General features: G+C 38.8%; 1 protein-coding gene across 7 annotated transcripts in view; it reads left to right on the plus strand.

Annotated features, from left to right (window-relative positions):
- TTC39A (tetratricopeptide repeat domain 39A) overlaps window positions 1-15,876 on the plus strand; it is a 58,803-nt gene that overhangs the window by 38,256 nt on the left and 4,671 nt on the right. For 3 of the 7 annotated variants that reach the window (XM_087730741.1, XM_087730739.1, XM_087730742.1), the window contains 5 exons: window positions 835-955; window positions 3,276-3,387; window positions 6,035-6,149; window positions 6,859-6,975; window positions 10,332-15,327. In XM_087730741.1, the coding sequence (XP_087586867.1) occupies window positions 835-955; window positions 3,276-3,387; window positions 6,035-6,149; window positions 6,859-6,975; window positions 10,332-10,452 (586 nt within the window). In that variant the 3' untranslated portion in view covers window positions 10,453-15,327. Of the gene's footprint in view, window positions 1-834; window positions 956-3,275; window positions 3,388-6,034; window positions 6,150-6,858; window positions 6,976-10,331; window positions 15,328-15,876 lie in introns of those variants that run through there. The other 4 variants (XM_087730737.1, XM_087730736.1, XM_087730738.1 and 1 more) reach the window with 4 other exon arrangements.

Here is a 15,876-nt window from a genome sequence, read left to right on the forward strand (position 1 = left end):
ACTTTAGAGACAGGATATTAGGTCTGTCAGCCATACAGTGGCTGCTGCTGTTGCATGTAATATTCACATTCTTTTTCAGTTTTTTTCTTTAATCAAAATGGCATGTAAGATCTGAAAGCCTTCAATGGATTATGCTACAACATGTGTGCTTCCTTAGTGGAGACAGCATCAGTACAACTTGATTCTTGCGCTTTGAGAGGAATATGAAATAGTTAAATGTGCAAGTGAATATATGCATTATTAACACAGTGAATAAACCTAATTGTAATGTTTAAGCTCAAAAATGCCTAAACTTTGCTGGGACAAAGAAAACTGATTACTTTGGTTTTTACAATTTTTCTGTAAAATCTAAATATCACTTTTTTATGTGCTTGCAATATATCGATACTTTTCAGGCCTTCTATATCTTATATAGTCATTACAAGGAGATTTCACTGGATTTGGGATCCATTACAAAGAGAAACAATTTGGTCTTTGGGAGAATGGGAGGAACACTGACAAAAGCTAGCTTGCTTCTTTCTTAGTCTCTGAAGAGAGATGGGCCCTTTATAAGTTAGGTGCATCATCTAATTTATTCTTTGGGTGGGGAAGAGTCCCTCTTCCTCCTGCTTGATTAAAGAGGGAGCCTAGAGAGATACATGCCCTGCATAAAGACAGCTTTTCTGAATATGTATTGCTCAGCTTCCCTAGAGGTAGCAGTAGCTCAGTGCATAACAGCTTTTTTAAGTTCTCTTCAGTTTGATTTTTTGGTTTGTTTTTTTTTTTTAAGTTTGAATGTTTTTTTTCCCAGAGGTTCACAGAGGAAAATTTCCTTGTTTTCCTTTAAACTTTCAGGATTGTTCCCAGTTTGAAACTGAAAATTGCAGGGAAATCACTGCCTACAGAAAAGTTTGCAATTCGGAAAGCTCGACGATATCTTTCTTCAAACCCCATTCCTTTGCCTGTTCCAGCTTTGGTAAGTTAGGAACACACACACACACACCCTTATTACCATTTTTTCATTTATGGAAATAAAACCAAGATAATTAGAATAGTATCTTTCCATGTTTCTAAGGTAAAACCTCTGCAGGAGACTGGAATGTTCCCAAAGCAAAGCCAAATGAATGCGAGGAATGCTGTAAAACTGGGGCATGCACCAGCCACAGGGAACTAAGCCAGTTGTTTGTGACACGTAAATGTGTTGCATGTGTAACTCATTATTCCAGCTATAGACTAGCATGCTCCTAACAGCTTTCCTTTGATTCCCTTTTGAGGAACTTTGCCCTAAGTCTCTTCTGTCATGTGTCATTTACTGAGACTACTAAAAGAAGACTTTAAGGTACAAGTTACGGGAGAAAAAAAATGAAGGAAACAATGCAAGAAGCAGGGACTGCATGTAAACATCTATTTGTTGTGCCTTTGAATGTGTGCAATTTGGTGCTCTCCAGAGCAACTCACAGGTGCCAGGATGAAACAGCCAAATCCTTTAGCCACTCCAGAAAACCATTGCATACTGTTGATTTTTTTTTTTTCTTTTAATTTTTTTTTTTTGCCTGTAATGCTGGCCAGTTCCCTGTGGCCAAATGAGAACAGCTGCATAAGGCACCCAGTGCCTTGCACTTACAAAAATCTGTCTGCAAAGAACATGTAAAAGAACAGAAAAAGATTTTGACTCCACAGGTTTGCCAAGTGCAGTGGTGTTAACATTTGCAGTGTTTTGAGCTGTTGTGTTTGAGAAACAGATGGATGATTAGTAAATACTCTTTAAGAAAATGCCTGAACAAGGAGAGCCTCTTGGAGACACCAGTGAGTAGTCATTTCTCAGCCCACCAGCTGGGTATGTGACACAGTGCTTCTTGAAGAAATATAGTTGTTACAGCATAGCGTGGGTATTCACTAGGGGCCACTTTCCACTAAGTCATGAGACTGAAATGAGAGAAATAATTAGGTTACTTTGATTTGCCTTTCAGGTTTCAGAGATTGTAGAGAGTAAGAAATGTAGGCACCTGGGGTTTGGCTGGGCTATTCTAATGGGATTTTAGCAGAACAGATTTCTGTACTAAGAGCTCTCCTTGGCGTGGCCAGGCACTGCGTCCCGTGTTTCTGCTGCAGTTGCATTTCTGAGGCAGCAGATGCCGCAGCTGAACAGTTAAAAGCACTCTGAGGATGTGGAATTGGGTGCAGGATCTCATCTCTAGGATTTTTCTTTTCACTGTGAAGGGACTTGCTGAGAGGAGCAAGTCCTCAAGCAAGTCTTAGCTCAGAGATTTAGCCTAGAATAAATGTAGTCTGAGTATTTCTGTGTCAAAACCATGTTAACAAATCTGCACTAGGTACAGTAAGTTCAGCACAGGTTTTCCAATCAATAGAGGCCAGATGGTGAAAGCAACAGTGACTGGGGTTAACATACTGTTTCATCTATTCTAGCCTGACAGCTTTTTGTACTATAGTTCCAGAACTGAGTTATTCTATACAGAAATTTTATTGAAAAGCTTTAAATTATCAAGTACAGACTAGGTTATATAAATAAATATAATAACTTGTCATGAGGACCAGGCATAAGTCTGTATAATATTTTTGTCTTTAACTTTGTGTTTGCTAGTGGCAATGGGCACATTTGGTCTGGTGATCTACTCTAAGAGAGAACCCCAATAAGAAATACGAATGAAACCAATAGGTGTTAATAAAATTTACTCTAAGAACAGTTGAATAAGAAAGAAGTTACTTTCTATGGGAACATCAAACAAACCTGAGGAATTTAAGGGGTTTACAGTTTGGCTTTAAAATTCTGTTGGTTTGTTTGAAGCTTGGCTTAAAGGTTAGGGTTTTTCATTTTCTTTGTGTTTGGTTTTGTTTTCCTGAGACTTCATATTTTTTCTATGGAAGCAATACATTGCAGTTATTTATAGTTATTACTGCCCTGGCTAAGATAGAACTGAAAAACAAGAGGAGACCTGAATCAAGGGACAGTTAGCCATGTGCCATGAATGTTTTCAGTCTGTCTGTTTTGTTGGTACTTGCCTTCATCTATAAGTGAGATTGTGTTTGCATTCTGTTCAAGCAATCGTCCTTGCATTGTGTGTAGTAAATGGCTCTTTAGTTGTCTTCCGGGGCTAATTTGTACTGAAAACCAGTGTAACAAGTTTTCAGTTGCAATGAAAATATGTTTTGACAAACTGACTTTTTATTTAAGGAATCTGTAACTTTTTCATCACACAGAGATAAACTGAAGTATTTGATAACAGCATGTATCCAGTACTGTAATTAATGGTGCTGTCGTTTCTCTCTGACCCTAGGAAATGATGTATATCTGGAATGGCTATGCTGTAATTGGAAAATGTCCCAACTTAACAGAAGGCATGTTAGAGACTTTAATTGAAGCAGAAGAAGCATTGGCAAGAAGTTCAGGTAATCAGTGATATGGTTTAAGCAGGTATTTTACAGTGCAATAGCTGAAGATATTATCTGTGAATAAAGAGAGACACTCATTAGTAAAGTTAATCTGATCATAGGAGGAACATAGATAATGAAACCATAAACTGTTTATGCAGATAGGAATAATTTTCCTTTTTAATGTAGCAATAACTTACAATAGTAGCAAGTGGTTTTACATCCACAGATGTGTATTAGGAATAGTTTGACGTGTTAAAGGGATGTTTATTTTGCGAGATCAAAATCAGCATATGTATTGACTTGATTACTTGGATCATGAAACTTTGTTATCCTCAGATACTGTATTTCAGTTTTGAAGGATAAACAGAAGGAGACAAGTCAGTCTTCTGTTTAAAAGTGCTGTCAATTTATAATGTGTCCTTGGGCTGAATGGTATTGGTGTGTCGACAGTATGCTATAGAAAGCTGGGACATGAGGGATGGGTTTCCTTTGCACTATGAATGAGCGTAAGATAGAAGACAGTATTGAACTGGAACAGGCTCTGCTACCACATCTTCTGTCAGTCTGCTAATTAGGCATCCATGAGAAAGTTCAATTGATGTTCATTTCTTGCCAATCTTTCCCAACTCCTATGGGAGCACAACCAGTCTGCACAGCTTTTCTCACAAAGTTTTCCCTTACTAAATATTTTATCTTATTATTATATACTACCTTCCCACAAAAGGATCAAGCCCCTGTTGACAAAGGAATATGGGCTAAATCACTGCACTGCAGTCTTTTCTAGGACCTTGGTCTTCCTGTGCACATTCTTACACAAGATTTGAAAGAGTTACCTGAAAGACTGGCTAAAACTATCTCCTTTTCAATTAATTGTGAAAGAGAACAGAAAAATATTTCCAGTGAAGGTGACATCTTAGAAGAAGGCTTTTGACCCTTTCACTTTCTTTGTAACCCATTTTGCTACATTATTTTGAATAAATTATTTATTTCTCTATTCCATTTTTTTTGTAGATGGTAAATTGTGGATAAGGCTGGCTTTTTGCAGGGACTTGTAGAAGCTGATTCATGTTTATAAAACACTATAAGGACATGTAATCAAAAAGTGGGATATATTTTAAATATGCCAACAGTTTAAAGTATTACCTGTTCCAAATAGTGACTTGCTGTTTCCAGGCGTCATGCTTTTCTTGAGCTTTCCTGGCTGTGTTTGAAGCTAAACTATTGTATTTTCTCTATCTCACTGTTAGATTCATAATGCAAGCATCTAACACTATAAAATTATGAATCTGAGAATGTCCTCCTAGCAGTGTTATACCATATAAGATGTAAAAGGAAGACTGTTAGTGGAAGCAGTGTCTAGAAATGCAAATCTGATATGCACAATTGTGTCTAGGATAGGTCCCTAAATGTTTGCTTATACAATCCAGGGCAGTTTGTAGGATATGTTATAAGTAGAGAAAATACATACATGTGAACACGTTCGTGGGACAGATGTCCAGAAAAGACAACTGATCTGCCTTTTTTTAGTTATTCTTATGAATTACCTCTTCTGTGTCCCTGAGTCATCTCACTGTGCACATACTTAGCATGTCAACTTTTGCCCTCTTCCCTTTTCCTTCTAAGTTAATTTGCTGCATAGTCTTTGGGCATCCTCCCTGGGATTTGTGTTGGTGACATATGTATGTAGGTGCCTCTGTGGGACTTAGCAATAGAAGTGACTCCAGTTGTAGGATCAAGGCCTCCAACTGCATAGTCCAAAGGGAAGCAGCTGTTTCATGCAGTATGTGTCAGCATTTTATCAGCTGGAATGGTAGAGGAAGAACCAGGTATGGATTGGAGTAGTGGAAACAGGGTGACATTCAATAGCATAAGATGCCCGGCATCACACATTTTGCAGAAATTCGTATTGGCTGGTATTTTATGAATTGGAAATCAGCAAGCAAGCAGTAGATTTTGCTTGTGGACTTTAAGACTAAGCTGCCTATATGGAATGGCTATGAAAAAACCAGATGTTTTCTTTGAAATGTATCATGCAAAAATTTCCTGGTGGTGAAAGGTTGTTGTTAGTAATGACTTTGAACTAGGCACTGGTGAGGCTGGTAAGACTCTGGGCACTCATAGTTGGAAGTATAAACTCAGAAGAGGTGAAAAGAAGGTAGGATAAGAAGAAGAGGGGATGTGAGGTCCAGGTAGAAAAGTTTGGCATATTTTTGTTTAGCCAAACAAAGGTGGAGAATTGATAAAACACTTGCCTATGAATAGACCATGTGACTAGAAGTCAAGGAAGGAGAAGAGCTATACGTACTAAAGGGCAATAAAGGCATAAGGTTAAGAGATTATTAATTGGACCTCAGTATTTCCAAAGTGGACACTTTAAATTAGTTTTTAGGTGTCAGAATAAGATTGTGGACTAGCCTTTCAATGGGAGTAGGGAGAGAAAGAACAAACCAACAATTTTAGGCAAAGTTTGATTGATTTATGAAAAGGTTGATGCATGTGTGTCTCTGCATTAAATCACTACATTGACCAGTTAGTTCCTTCTGTCCTGTGTTCCAGTAAATGGATTGTGCTCACACCTACCTGTGTAAAAGTTTTCCTACGGGTAGGAAAGTCTGTGCTGCTCTAGAGTTTTCTAAAATGTGCCATTTACTTCATCCTGCAGCTACAGAATTGCTAGCAGATGACCAGTGCGTGATAAAACTGTTAAAGGGTTTATGCCTCAAGCATTTGGGCAAGATCTTAGAAGCAGAAGACCATTTCAATTACATCTATTTAAAGTAAGTTTTCATACCTGGCATATAGGAGAGCTCTTGAATTTCTCAGTAACTATTCATTTCAAGTAAGAGGAGATGTAACCATGATATGAATAGAAGGGAGGGGATTGCAGAATCTTTAGTATTTATTTCAGTTGCTTTGATATCAAGGAATTGCAATTTTAATTGCTAGTGTTGTTAGCCATGTATGGAAGAACAATTGCAAATCTGCACTTTTTACTGAGATATTTTCTTCTTTTTTGGGGACTATACATGCATAAAATTTTTGAGATACCACTTCCCCTTTTTTCCCCTGCTTTGTCTTACCAGTCATGAAGAAGCTGTACCCAAAAAGCCAAAGGCAGTCTGCAGAGACAGATGGCATCACGATTGTACTTGGAACTTCTATACATCATGCAGTGAATGGCATCCCTTTTTGTCAATTCACATGGATAGAGTTCATAATATTGTCATCTTTTCTAATAATTCACTGATAATAAAGGCAATATTTTGTAATCCTGAGAAATAACATACTGTGTAGGATGGTTATACCAAGTACACATTTAATAACCTGGAACGTAGCTTTAGGTAGAGAACATGACAAGTGTCGTAATAGAGATTGATTGCTCCTTCTGATCTTAGCTAATCTCCTCTTTATTTGTGTTTGGAGCTGTTAAATGAAGAAAACAATACATCATTTCAAGATCTTGAGGCTATTTCTTTTCCAATGCAGTGAGAAGAAGATAAAATATGACCATTATCTAATTCCAAATGCCTTGCTGGAGCTGGCGATACTGTATCTAGACCAGGATAGAAGACAAGAAGCAATAAAACTACTGGAAAGAGCAAAGTAAGCAAGTGAAAAGCCTGTGCTGATGTCTGATGGGTCAATATGGTGTTTTACTGGTTAGCCAGAAGCAGAAACATTTCATTAATACTATGGAAACTCATTGTTACATTTATTCAATGGAAGCACGCATGCACTAGTTTTGGTTTGGACCTTTCTAATGGTAGACATCTGATCGTTCAGTCTGTGACTTTCCCATCCATTCTGATAAGATGTTAATATGAATGCCAAAGGCTTCCATAAGAAATAATCCATGTGTAACAAAATGTAATAATCTGTGTAGTCTATCTACTTATTCATAAAAGATGTATTAAATTAAATCAAACTCTACGTTATGGCTAAAATAGCATCACTCAAACTGATGGGTAGCAGTGCTGTTTTCTTTCCTTGATGAAATACATTTAAGGTAACGCTTCAGGTTGCATGTAGTATCTTTGTATTGTTTCATAAGCATCTGAAAGGCAACTGAAACACCTGCTTTTACTATTTTGTGCGATTGATTTTTCTAGCAAAGTAGATTTATCAGGAATAGTCGGACTTGATCATCTATGTTGTTTATTATAAAATTAACAAAATACGGGTTTTGCCTCTGTCCGAGCCTTTACTTCTCTGCAGAGCCAAAATTTCTTGGGGGGGGAGTGAGGGTGAGGGATGGAGAGGGAATCCAAACCAAACAACCCTCGCCCTCTTGAAGCATCCTGCAGCAGGGTAGTTCACCTCTCTGCCTGGATCCTGAATGAGTCCAGATGTCTGCATCTTTCCAAGTGCAGAGTCACGCCAGTCACTGCCGCAGGTGTTAGCAGCTACAAAGCTGATGTCTGGCCCCAAGTTTCAAAGAGGTCAGATAGAGGTTTTGTGTTGAGCTTTTGTCCAAGTCAGTCTACTATGCAAGACAGAGTGGTGAATCAGCCTACCGAAGAGTATGCCAAAAGCCTGTCAACACAAAAATTAAAATATTGCAATTCTTAATCTCCTACGCTCGTGAGCCTGTAATGGTTCTCTGTAGACTCTTGGAAGATATTAAGAAGAGCAAAAATTGCATTAGCAAAACGCAATGGACAGTTTCAGTTGGTTTCACATTCCTTAAAGCTCGACTCTCCTGTCCTCATTTCCTTTGCTCAAATCTCTCTTAAGAAGAGATCTAAAAACTAATGATGCAGAGCTGCTCGTTCCATCTGGTACTTCTGTTGCTTGCTGCTCAGCCATTGCGCCTTTCCCCTGATGGCTCTGTGTGGCTCAGGTCGCAGGCCCCCTCGAGGGAAGGTGTTTGGCTTAAAGAGCACCAGCAGACAGCAGCTTTTAAAAATTTGTTGTTAGCCATTGTATGGAAAACTAATACTCAGACTTGCTATGCTCAAAGAACTCATGGAAACTGTAACGCAAAAAAACCCACCCACCACAAACCCCCTCCTTGTTTCAGTCAGTCATTAAAAAAAGTGCAGTCCTTACATTTCCACCTGTAGCTGTTACACTGCATTAAAATGCACCGGTTTTATAAGCTTTCAGCTACAAGTGCTGAATGTCTTTGCAGCCACTAGAGGGAGAACGCGTTGTCCCTGGTGGGGTCCAGGGCTGCAGAATTATATTTACAACTGGCCGGAGTGCAGACGAGCACTCGGCTTGTGCATGACGTTTGATTTGCTTGACCTAAATCCACATACTGCTGCTGGCTTGAATGTTTCGACTCTGGGAGAAAGAGTGGAATGAGATGATAAACAGTTTTGGCTTGGTCATGCATGGAAATATTTCTATTTGTATTACCGAAAGCTACAAGCAAGAATATCAACCTACTGATGAGAAATACAGTATCTGCATGACAAAATCTACTTAATTTAAAGAAAAAACTCCAAAGAGTTTCAGATCAGCATACAGCACAACCCAGGCACCTCCTTTTCTCATTCAGCCTCTTGGGTGTTGCATACATAAAATTATAAGCTGGTGTAGGATGGGTGTGGAATTCCTTGTTTCCACAAGAGACTGCCACTGCCATAGTGACAGATACCATGCTTCCATGCTTGATTTGAATTATGAATTTTGAACTGAAATGCTTTTAAGGTATACAGACTGTTTAATATTTAATGTTATGTTTCTGTAAAGATGACAAATATCTTCTAAAAGAAAATTAGCATGGTCTAATCCTCTTTGGTATCTGGATTCTGTATCCATCCTGCAAGAGCTGACATGTTAATTCCTGTTAAGTAGGATCTGCACTTTCTGTGTGGTCCTAGGAGCAAAATTTCTTTTTTTATATAAGCTTTTCCATGAAAATACAGATTCTTTTAATGTTTCTGTATCTCTTTAGAGCATGGCATAGCTACTGGAGCCTATAGGCAGATGACACTGCTGAGTCAGCCACTAGATATTTGGGGGGGAAGTCCTGCCAGCCTTTCCCTGGGCTGGGGAATTGCTCCTCAAAAGCTGATACGGAGTCTCGTGTGTGCCCACTTTCTCTTTCCAAGGTTCTAGGGCAGCAAATTGTCTGGCCTTATTTCCTACACACAGTACGCATCGTTGACAACCACAGGGTGCAGATGGGGTGTTTCCCTCTTCTGGTTCAGGACAGCTTCTCTCTCTTCCTTTTTCTTTCCTTTTCCTTTTTTCCTTTTCCTTTTTTCCTTTTCCTTTTTTCCTTTTCCTTTTTTCCTTTTCCTTTTTCCTTTTCCTTTTTCCTTTTCCTTTTTTCCTTTTCCTTTTTCCTTTTCCTTTTTTCCTTTTCCTTTTTTCCTTTTCCTTTTTTCCTTTTCCTTTTTTCCTTTTCCTTTTTTCCTTTTCCTTTTTTCCTTTTCCTTTTTTCCTTTTCCTTTTTTCCTTTTCCTTTTTTCCTTTTCCTTTTTTCCTTTTCCTTTTTTCCTTTTCCTTTTTTCCTTTTCCTTTTTCCTTTTCCTTTTCCTTTCCTTTCCTTTTTTGTCTTTTCTCTACTTCCTTGAAATGTGTTTGCTGAATTAAGATGAGGCCATCTTATTAAAATGAGAACAAAAATCATGACAATGTTTGTATTCAAATTTGTCAGTTATACTTTGAGGGGGGGGGGAAGAATCTAATTTCTGAATGTAAACTAAGTAGCTGTTACAGATATTTAATGTGAACTCAATATTTTGATTGAGTGGAACAGATTCAATTACTTATTAAGCTATATTTTTCTGGTAATTGCCAGACAGTGGAACTACAAATAAAGAACAAAGAGCTGCATTGTTTGGCTAAGAGCACATGCCTTGTATTTTAGAGTAGGCAACAAAGGAGCTTGTGAAGAAAGGCTTTTTTGCTGTCTACAGTTGTTTTGCTTAGAATGATGATATAAAGACAAGTTGAAAATGTTTAAAATATATATATTCATCAGACTGGATCTGCTTTTGTTTCAGACAAAACTACAAGAATTACTCCATGGAAACAAGAACACATTTCAGAATTCAAGCTGCCCTGCACCAGGCCAAATCCGCCCCAGAAAATGGAATGCACTCTGGAGCCTCGGCAGTGTCGTAACTTTTTCTTCTTTGATGTCCTGTTTGTTGCAAACTTTGGTGCAGAAAATTACTGACACTTCAGAATTATTTTTCCTTCTCTTTCAAGTCAGTGAGAAACCAAATCATTTACAATTTTAAAGGTGATGCATAAGACATTAATCTAGTGTAATAACATGGCAAAATACCTCTCAAACCAACCATAACCCTGAAAAATATTGGTTTTCCAACAGTGGCTTTCTGAATACTTACATCTGTGTAGTTCATTTTTCAATCATGTGTGCCTTTTTTCTTGCACTGGCAACATTTACTAAGCAAGCTACAACATAAAGGGGAACAATTGAAAAAACGAAACATCAAAACTTTAAAGATTCACGGATTTAATCTCAGCTATAAATGTTTGTTTGAATTCATACTGCTAGAAGTTGAGAAGGAAGCGTCATTTTTTCCAAGTACCTACTTAGCTGAAATGGTGTTGAGAAAATCTCAGTGCACAAGAAACACAGCAGGGAGGAGCTCTGAATTCTGGGCATTTCCAATTGTGCATAAAAAGCTTCTCTTTTCCAGCTTTTACTTGTCATATTTTTGCTTCTATAAGAAACTCGATGGGGAAAGAAATGGTCTCCCTTATGCAAGTATCTTGACTTTTTCTTTGATCAGGTTTTCATGTCAAGTCTGCAGCTCATAGCAGCTGAATGATTTACCAAGGATTTGGTGGGGTCAGGCTGATGACAGTATAAAACTGCATCACTTCTTCTTTGACAAGTTTAAAAATGGGAGGTCCTTAGGAAACAGTTTTTTTCATCAGAACAAACATAATTGGAAGTTTATGTCATATTTAAAGCACAAATCCTTGAAGGTCACTTAAGAAACAGCAATATTGCTCTGGCTGCACAGCAATACAAAGTTACTGTGACAGTCAATTCCTTCTTAAAACAGTTGTTCTTAGGTTTGCCTAACTTGAGATGTCCGTGTTTAAAGAGATCGTATGGCCATGTTTCCTGTATGAAGAAGCTGGGGTTGGAGCAGGCTGTCTTGGCACAGTGCTCTGCTTTTCACAAAGGAGAGCCCTTTATCTTTTTGCTCTTTATTGATCTTTTGGGGGAATTTCTGTGTAAGGGGCTTTGAGAATCGAGCAAAGAGCTAGCTCTGCTTTCCAATGCTGTCTGCCATAGAATTGCTGCTTTTCTCCAAAACTGGTGAAGTCAGATATAACACGTATTTGACTCGTATTTACCGTTCTCCAGGCTAGCTCCATGTTGTATGCCTGTGGTTTTTTGGGGCACACTTCTACCTCCCTTTTGAAAGAGCTTCTTCCCCGTGACCCATTCTGATATGTGGAGATGGGATGTCTTCGGACAGCCCTTTTTCTCCAATGGAGATGTTTGTCAGGAAGATTCATATCTATGTACCTCACAGTGAATATTCTTTCTAAAGTGATTGCTCCCAGCAGAAGAGAAAATTGACAGTTTATAGCTCTGCTTTTACCTCCTCTAAGGAAATGACATTGTTTTATAATTGCAAATTAATATGCAAGGAGACAGAACCACCTGTTCCTCAACATGGAGAACTTGCATTGTCTTAAAAATAGACACCCTTTATAAAAGTCTTCCCAAGTTAAAATCATAGGTGAAGAATGCATTTTTTTAAAGTGACTTTCTCAGATAAATTCAGTTCAGATAAATTTCTCAATTCAGATAAAATTCAGTATAAACAGTTACGCTATTTACGTATTGCACATCAAAACTTAAGTGTAAAAATTCAGTCATTCTTTGTATAGAATAAAAAAGATTCTTGTTCTATTTCATGCATATAACGCCTCTTCTTCCAGTTGTGTCCTTTTCAAATATTTTGGCAGTCTTAGCATCTTTTAAGAAAGCAATGCCATGAAAATCAGCATAAATTGTACTTTGCAGAAAGTGAACAATCCTTCTGCCTGTAGATTCATCTCTAAGGCCACTGAAACACTCTGAAATTTCACCCACAACCAAGTTTCGCCTGATCTTAGATACATTGCACAGAGGACATATTGTGCAATATGCAGTCAACTTCCCTGATTCTTCGCAGTGATGAAAAACCTGAGATTTTCATAGTCCTCTTTCGTTGAGCACAAACAGCAGTCATATCATGGACCTGATCTCCAGCTTCAGCTGAGGACTTTGTAGTTAGCCGCGATCAAGTCATCTGTGCTTTCACTCTGACTTTTTAGCTCCCAAACAACAGGAAATATTCACCTTCCTGATGCTACAACAAAGATTTATGGACTGTAATATTCTGAACTCACTAAAGAAGGGTAACACCTTGCTCGCTAAAGGATGAATGGAAGGTCTGGTACGTTGTCGCTGCATACGTTTTTCGATGTGTCACATTTTGAATTGCCCACCGTTACTCGTCGTTCATCAATGTACTTCATTTTGATTCTCTTCTGTGGCTAGAGATCAAAACCTCAGTGGTGTCATTCTGGGCTTGGAAGGTCTGTGCTGGGATTGTTTTTCCATTGCTTCTCCTGAAGCTGCTGCATTCTGCCTGAAGCAGCTCTCCAGAATGGTAAATTGCTTCATCAGTCTGGAGTCCCAAGTACAATGAATTAGGGAAAGCACCACTGGTGTAAGTTCACAAACAGCTTCAGCGTTCAGTATATTCACCTACCAGAAAATAGCAGATACTCTAATGGAATCACAAATCAAGGATTTTCAGCATGGCCTAAGATTCAGGAAACGTAAGTACTGCTTCACATGGATATAGTCAACCCCTCATTTGCAGCAGCAGCACTGCCTTCTGCTTTCAAACATTGCATTGTCTGACCAGTGCTGCAGAAACCCACTCTGCATACTGGGCTTCAGCCAAACAGTGCTGGTATCAACTCTTCTCAGTCCTCAGCAAAGGCAAAGAAGTTAACCAAAGGCAAACTACTAACTCGTATAGCAGAAAATAGCTTTCTGCACTTGGTAGGACCTTTATCAGAAAACTTAGAAACAGTGTTTCTTTTTTAATGTATTTTTTTTTAGTAGCATTGATAAGTCGTTTCCTGCCGATAGCTGAGGAGGGGTAGAAGTTCAGTTTCCCGCATGTCTGCAGCAATTGCCATGGTACCCCACGTGATATCGCTGTGCCATCTGAAAGTGGTAGTGGTCAGGAAGGGCAAAGCAGTTAAAATGAGCCTCGCTTTTATCATTAGATCTGATATGTGGAATCCAGGTATGTATGGTCTCCCATTAAACTGAAGGGAGGATATGGGCTGAAGAGCCAGCTGCTTATACTGAGGTCTGACGAGGTGTAACTACATCAACACCTAGCTCCTATAAATAACGCTAGATGAGGTAACCTGTTGGATGAAGAAGAGTGGACTGAAGCTGAACCTGGTCACAGGTTTTCTTCATGATCAGAAGAGATTTTGATGAAGTCACAAACATGATACAACTACTATTATTTGCAAACACGCACTTATGATTGCTCAACTAAACCAGTAGCATAGAAATATGCTTTGATTTATTACTGATACACAGTTCTATTATGACCTACAATTAACGTATTTTGTCATGGATGGTTAGTTTAAAGACTGTCGCATTCTGACAGTGCCTAGCCTCAGGTTGTTCACACTGCAGTGATACAGCATTCAAAACTTTCTGTAGGAAACTTTGCCTTTTATAAAATATAGCAGCATAGAACAGGATCGTATCAAATATTTCCTCCCATTTCACACAGTTTTCGGCATTAAATTCTATATTGAGTGCCTTACTATTTTTAGTTCGCCTGGGTCCAAGACTCCTACAAGATCATGGGATGATGGCTTTGACAGCTTGCATGCCTCTGGCCCAACAGACGCATCAAGTAATGCTCCTCTGTGTGAAACAAGGCTTTCCTAGAGGTCAGTCCCAGAATGCGAAAGGCACTCCCAAGGGTTTAAATACAACACTCTCAGCGTCCAGTTCCACCTGCGGGGTGCATTTCTTTGCCTTCTAAAGCATAAAAACATAGCAGCAAAGCCAATGTATATGAAATGACCAAAACAATGCGTTCCACACAGTTCCGCCTCTGGGAGGAAGAGGAGAAGATAAAGAGGTGAGTCATGTTGTTTACTGCTGTACAGGAAAATGGTTAATGGTTGGAAACGTCACTGATGAGCAAGATTGGAAAGCCTGAACAGACTAGAAATGAACTTGCTTCTTTTCTCATTATGTTCTGCAAACAGCTTTTTGTGATAGATCATAAGTAAAGCGTGTATTGGCAAGTATTTTAATTGAACGATTTGTCATCATAAAATATTTTTAAAGATGCTATCTAGGTTTGCTTCAGGTGTTTAAAAAAAAAAAAATAAATACAAATACTTTCTTTTGAAAACATGCCCAGTCAATGCCTGTCTCCAAGATTTATGAGCAGCGACAGAGCTAATAAATATCTGCATTGCACTGTAGTAAAATTCTGCATTGTGTTTGCTCTAAATTCAACAATGTTTTGGTAGGACTAGGCTGTGTACCAGTATTTTCTGGGTATTTTAAATCTCTGGACCTACTTACTTTTATTTCTGGCTAAACATAGGCAAAATGGCAATCTGGCTAAACATAGGCAAAATTATTTAGAATTATGTATTGTGTTCAATTCTACTTGCTTTGTATCTCCTTGACTATTTTACAGAAAGAATACAAACCAGAGCAGTCACACACAGCCCTGCATGCTCTCTTTATGGTCTGCTTCAATTCAAAAAAGAAAAAGAAAATGAGAAAAAAAAAAGTGTTTATCTCGTGTTAGTCGAGTACTGTCACAACAGCTTTAGGTCTGTGGCTGAAAAGCAAGGTAGCAACGTGGTGAGAAAGAGCAGATAAGTAGAAGCTGCAATATTCTGGACACTTTTCATCTCTCACTGTTCCTTTTATCCTGCAGCACGCAAGGTGTGGAGGTAAGGAGCTACTTCCTTAGCACTGGAGCCATACAGGCTGTTTGGCTGCAGTGCTGGAGCCACAGGGGCCATGCTTGGTGTTAGTAGTGCCATAGGTTCAGTTCTAGGGTGGGCTGGTGTTTCATTTGTTAAAGTGGTGCTTTTCCTGATGTTTTGGTAAAGATGTCTGCAGATTGCCTGTGTTGACTCTATCTGAAGATGCAAAATAGGAACTTTATCTCCAATGGTCAGCAGAGTTCAGTAAATCATTCTAGAGAGGAGAAGCAATGTTGTTTAACTCAAGAAGACAGAATATATGGATCGTATTCAATGTCATCCTGATCTGGGTACAGTACCCAGTACTGCTGTCATCACTACCAAGGTTACACAGCCTCTGTTGGGCAGCTGCAAAGTTTTTTTAGAAGCAACCAGTTGGGCCAGTTACCGTTTTGGTATTTGCTTTGGCCTTCATTCTTCCAGCTCGTGGATACCTGGGTCTTGGGTCAGGTTTCCGTTCCATGATGCTGGGCTCATCGCTGATGCGAATAATTCTTGGTATTCATAAGGAAC

This window comes from Nipponia nippon, unplaced genomic scaffold, assembly GCF_047370975.1.
Source record: "Nipponia nippon isolate SJK-2023a ecotype South Korea unplaced genomic scaffold, ASM4737097v1 scaffold_5, whole genome shotgun sequence".
NCBI classification, from domain to species: Eukaryota; Metazoa; Chordata; class Aves; order Pelecaniformes; family Threskiornithidae; genus Nipponia; species Nipponia nippon.